The sequence below is a fragment of the Pundamilia nyererei genome, unplaced genomic scaffold (assembly GCF_000239375.1).
Source record: "Pundamilia nyererei isolate P.nyererei 1_Seehausen unplaced genomic scaffold, PunNye1.0 scaffold00208, whole genome shotgun sequence".
In the NCBI taxonomy this organism is placed as follows: domain Eukaryota; kingdom Metazoa; phylum Chordata; class Actinopteri; order Cichliformes; family Cichlidae; genus Pundamilia; species Pundamilia nyererei.
In genome coordinates, this window is record NW_005187609.1 from 629,321 (window position 1) to 633,861 (window position 4,541).

The 4,541-nt window shown below is 41.6% G+C and overlaps 1 protein-coding gene across 1 annotated transcript in view; it reads right to left on the reverse strand.

Moving 5' to 3' along the window:
* The window catches only part of carmil2 (capping protein regulator and myosin 1 linker 2), a 56,778-nt gene that overhangs the window by 28,244 nt on the left and 23,993 nt on the right, over window positions 1-4,541 (reverse strand). Inside the window, exons 28-29 of the mRNA XM_005747936.1 lie at window positions 3,016-3,169; window positions 96-631 (exon numbers count right to left, since the gene is read on the reverse strand). Of these exons, the coding sequence (XP_005747993.1) occupies window positions 96-631; window positions 3,016-3,169 (690 nt within the window). The remainder of the gene's footprint in view (window positions 1-95; window positions 632-3,015; window positions 3,170-4,541) is intronic.

Sequence of the window (4,541 nt, forward strand, 5' to 3'; positions counted from 1 at the left end):
TGAAATTCTTCTATATGTATGGCTCTGTATGCATCCTCACAGTATGTGTGTGCGTGCGTGTTTGTCTGCGCTGTCTTTGGCATGTGTGTTCTTACCTGAGGCCTGGAGGAAGGGGGTTGCGTATGTGTGCGTCGTGGCCTTGGTCGGGAGGCAGTGTAGTGCCTTAGAGTCTGTCCCTGGGTGGGTAGAGGCTCCATGGGAGAAACAGTGTATCCAGATCTGGGGAAGGGGCCCGGGCTGGGGCAGCAGCCAGGGAAGGGAGCCTCTCGCCTGTGTAAGCCTCCGCAGCCAGCTGCCTCCTCCGTTGGAGCTTGAGCGGAGGAGTAAAAGAGGGGGAGACTGGGAAGAGGAATGAACGATGCTCCTCTCGCTCCTGATACTGCTTCTGCAGCATCCGCTGCTACCACCTCCCCCTCCCTCCGCCTACTCCCCCTCTGTCCTGGGGGGGAGGGGGACGGGGAAGTAGAAGGGGAAAGGGTGGGGCTTGAGGCTGTGAGTGACAGGGATGTTGCTGTTGGTAACCAAGGCAGGCCACACCTTCCTCCTCCGTCTTTCTCTCCAGCAGCTCCTCCCCACTCTCTCTCTGCTCCTCTGTCCCTGATCTGCTGCTCCCAGTCCGCATCCAGGAGACCTGAGAATGAAATAAAGCAAGTGATGAAAAACGACATTCAAAATGAGATGATGAAAGAGAAAAGGCTAAAAAGACTGAGTCTCCAGTCCACGGGATAAACAAGCATTTGCTGGAATGTACTGTGTGTGCATGGGAATATCTAGGCAGCATTGAGAAAAACAAACAAAAAAACACTCAAAAGTTTTATTCAGTCGAAAAAGTGATTTGAAACTGAAATTCTAACTTTTGCTACTTAAAAAAATGAAAAAAAGTTTAAAAAAATGAATTAATTGAATTGAATCGGTTGCTTTCATACATTTTTTTTTGCAGTTTTCATTTTTCACCTGCTTCAAATTAATTTTTTCAGTTTCAGTTTCAACCCTTTTTTCATTTGCAGTTAATTTTTTTTTCACTTTTAGACTTTTTACCCTGATTTTGTGTTGTGTGCGTGTATCAAGGGGGAGGGGCGGGGCGGAGACTAATGATTGACAGGACGTGTTTCAAAAATTAAAAACAAGCATTTTGGTTGAAGATGGCCACCGCTCCTCCACGGGATGATTCTGACACCAGCCAACAGGTAGGAAATACGGTTGATGATTATCCTATGATGGACTATATTGACAGGCAAATGCTTCTAACATACTGACATACAGTAAGGTGGGGGAAAAAATTAATACAGCAACAAGGAATACTGTTATCTGATTGGCTGGTAGGTCACTAACCCGCAAGAGTTATGAACTCCAGAGAAAAATCTAAGAATTCCGCGTTCATTTCTGTATATTACAGTAAAATCAGAATCCCACACCTTAATACAGCTTTAACCCTATTATATATATGGAGTTCATAGCTTTTGCTAAGAACAAAAACAAATAATTGATTCACAAAATCACACAGACAGTGGACGTCTGGATGTTCTCTTATCTTTGTGTGTGTCAGATTTTATTACTTTCAAAACTATCAAGCTACAGGACGATGGATTGTGTCATTGTGAGCTGAAATATCCTAACTCACCCCACTGTTTTCTACTTTCTTCCCTCATCATTTAGCTTCCAACAAGAGTAACTGATAATGGTAATTATAAAACACCTAAATGTAAAGAAAATATTTGGTTGGGCCTCTTTTACAGATAAAGGTCCACAGATTTGAAGCATTCTACCACCAGAAATGAAAACATTGACTGATTTTATAGTTTTTAATCCAAAGGCAAAATTATGACTTAAACAAAGGGAAATCTGTGACCACTGAAATGAGTCTACTGTCCTTCTTAACTGTTGTTCTTTGAAGTTTGCATCTGTATTGGTTGATGTTGTTCTATAATTTTTGTGTTAGTTACTCTACTGGTTTCTGTATTTGTATTGTTAGGTTGTGTCTTAAAAATCTAACCAGGGACAAGGTCTGCAAATTAGTGGTTATTAATATTCTATGGTATCAGTCGTGTTTTATTTAAACGCAGCAATTTTAATATGTGTTGTCCCTGCTGCATAGATAAATAAATTCAAGAATGCAAATCGTCCTCTCCTCCATCTTCTCTCCATCTGAGCTCTCCTGTGGTAAGAGTCACTGGTGTGAAAGTAAACAGGCTATGCTCCAATTAACCAAACAGTGGTGCATGTCTGCCACAGAATAGTTCAGCATGGCACAGCATATATGAAGAATACAGGATGATACATGTACATGAGCTCAGATGTAATACTGGGCAGTTTGTCACCAGATTACCTTTATACAGAATATGGCTGTGATACCATTAGAATAGTATAGCATAGAATAGAATAGAATAGAATAGAATAGAATAGAATAGAATAGAATAGCCCTTTATTGTCATTGTACATGTACAATGAAAGTGTGGATGCTCCAGACCAGTTGTGCAGGAATTAGATATAAATAGTAAAACAGCAGGAATAAATAAGAAACAAGTGAAAAGGCACACAATAGAGAACAGGTTGCAAAGTGCTTGGAAGGAGTCATCACATAAATTAGATGCACCTCCATGGAGGGGGTGCTGGAGGTGTCGGTGGCCGGGACACTGAGAGAGCCCACTGATGGTGGTGCAAAAAGTGTTCCACATTACCAGGCCCTTCCTTAGTCCAGGAGAGACTTACAGTGTGTCAGTGCACGCCCAGCTATGGTGTACTCTGGCCCACCAAACCCTGGTTCACCCGGGGGCATTGCAGTAATCGGAGTGTGTGGAGATTAGGTGTTTAATTGGGGACACTCATAAATATCCTATAGTCCCTGTGGAAATTAATTAATACAGGGGCAAAACATATAGACTGCAGGCTGTGGATGCACCTCTTAATTTTGGGAACAGATTAATGGGGAAGCGTGCAGGGGTGCATTCATAACCAGTAAAGAATTGCGATGTCTGTGCTGGGCTTAGTGGTGATGCAAGGTGGTCTGACACTGACTCTGGGCAAACCACGGGGCATCCTGAACCAGCCAGTCATTCCGAAAGTGCCCGTTACCATTAATGGTCAGTCTGAAGTACTGCCCATTAAATCTGTTCGGAACAGCGTCTACCACCCTCAGACTGGCAGGTTGGTGGAGCGCTGAATAAAGTCTCTGATTTGTAAGTCCATTCACAAGAACGGATGCAACTGGGATCGCTGTTTAGACCCTCTGTTGTTTGCAGTTCGGGAAGTGCCCTAGGCCTTAAGGATTTTCTCCCTTTGAGTAGTTTTTCAGCAGGAAGCTGCAGGGGGTTTGAATATAAATAAAGAAAACTGGGAGGACCCGAAAGCAAAGCCACACACATTGGGGAGCTTATCAACAGGCACTGTATATATAGTACTCTGCTAATGGTTTTATATTTTGCTTGTGGTTTGAACACAGGTCGTCCAGTATTTCTGAAAGTTTGGACATTGGCTGTGTGTTTTTTTTCACTCAATTTCAGTCCAGTCTTTGTACCTAACCATTTTCAGAGGAAGGAAGAACTGCAATGAAAATCAGTGGCAACAGGTCTTATGGAGTGATGAATCCAAATGGAAAGTTTTATCTCAAATGGTCATCAGCATGTTTGGAGGAGGTCAGGGTTTAGGGCTACGTTTGAGCCTCAAACTCTGGTGTTGGGAATCTTGAAAAGTAGATAATACTATCTGTAAAGCATCAGATTGGGATGCGACTTCTGCAAAACAATGATTCCAAACAGACTGTCACTGCAATAAACCCATACTTAGATAGAAAAAGGCCACAGTGGAACAGCATCAGTCATGGATGGGCCTCCCCAGAGCCCTGCCCTCAGCGTTATTGAAGCAATGTGCGTTCATCTTGATAGAGAATGGAACAAAAGGAAGCCTCCATCCAGTGAAGAGCTTTGTAATGTCCTTCAAGGTGCTTAGAGAACTATTCCTGAAGACTACTTAAGAAATTACAAGAAAGCTGCTGCAGAGTTCAGGCTAGGTTGAAGAATATAGGTGATACCAGTAATTCATACTGGTAACTATCATACCAGTAACTGAGTTTCAAGCTTGTTGTCTTTTCCCCCCCCCATAAATTGTATTTCCATGTAGGCTTCAATAAATCACTGCACCTATATCCCTTTTTTCTAATGAAATGTTATAAAATGAGTGGATAGTCAAGACTTTTGCACAGTGCTCTCTATATATGATAATAATTGATAGTAGACATTCTGATTATACTGAAACAGAATATAAGAAGACTGCACGAGATTACAGAAAGTAGACTATGATTTGAGCAAAACCAGATCATGTAAAGACACTAATTATTTTTTTTAATCTATATTTAATATGATTTTTTACACTGTAAAAAATGTATTTTATTTTGATTGTGGTTAGAATAACTGTTTTTGCTCTACCTGTTTGGAAACAGCAGTGAGTGACTGGACAAATATAGAAGTTAAGTACAAATGACTCTAAATTAGATTTGGATTCTTTTGATGGTTCTTGCAGTTACCTCCACATGTACACTGAATGAG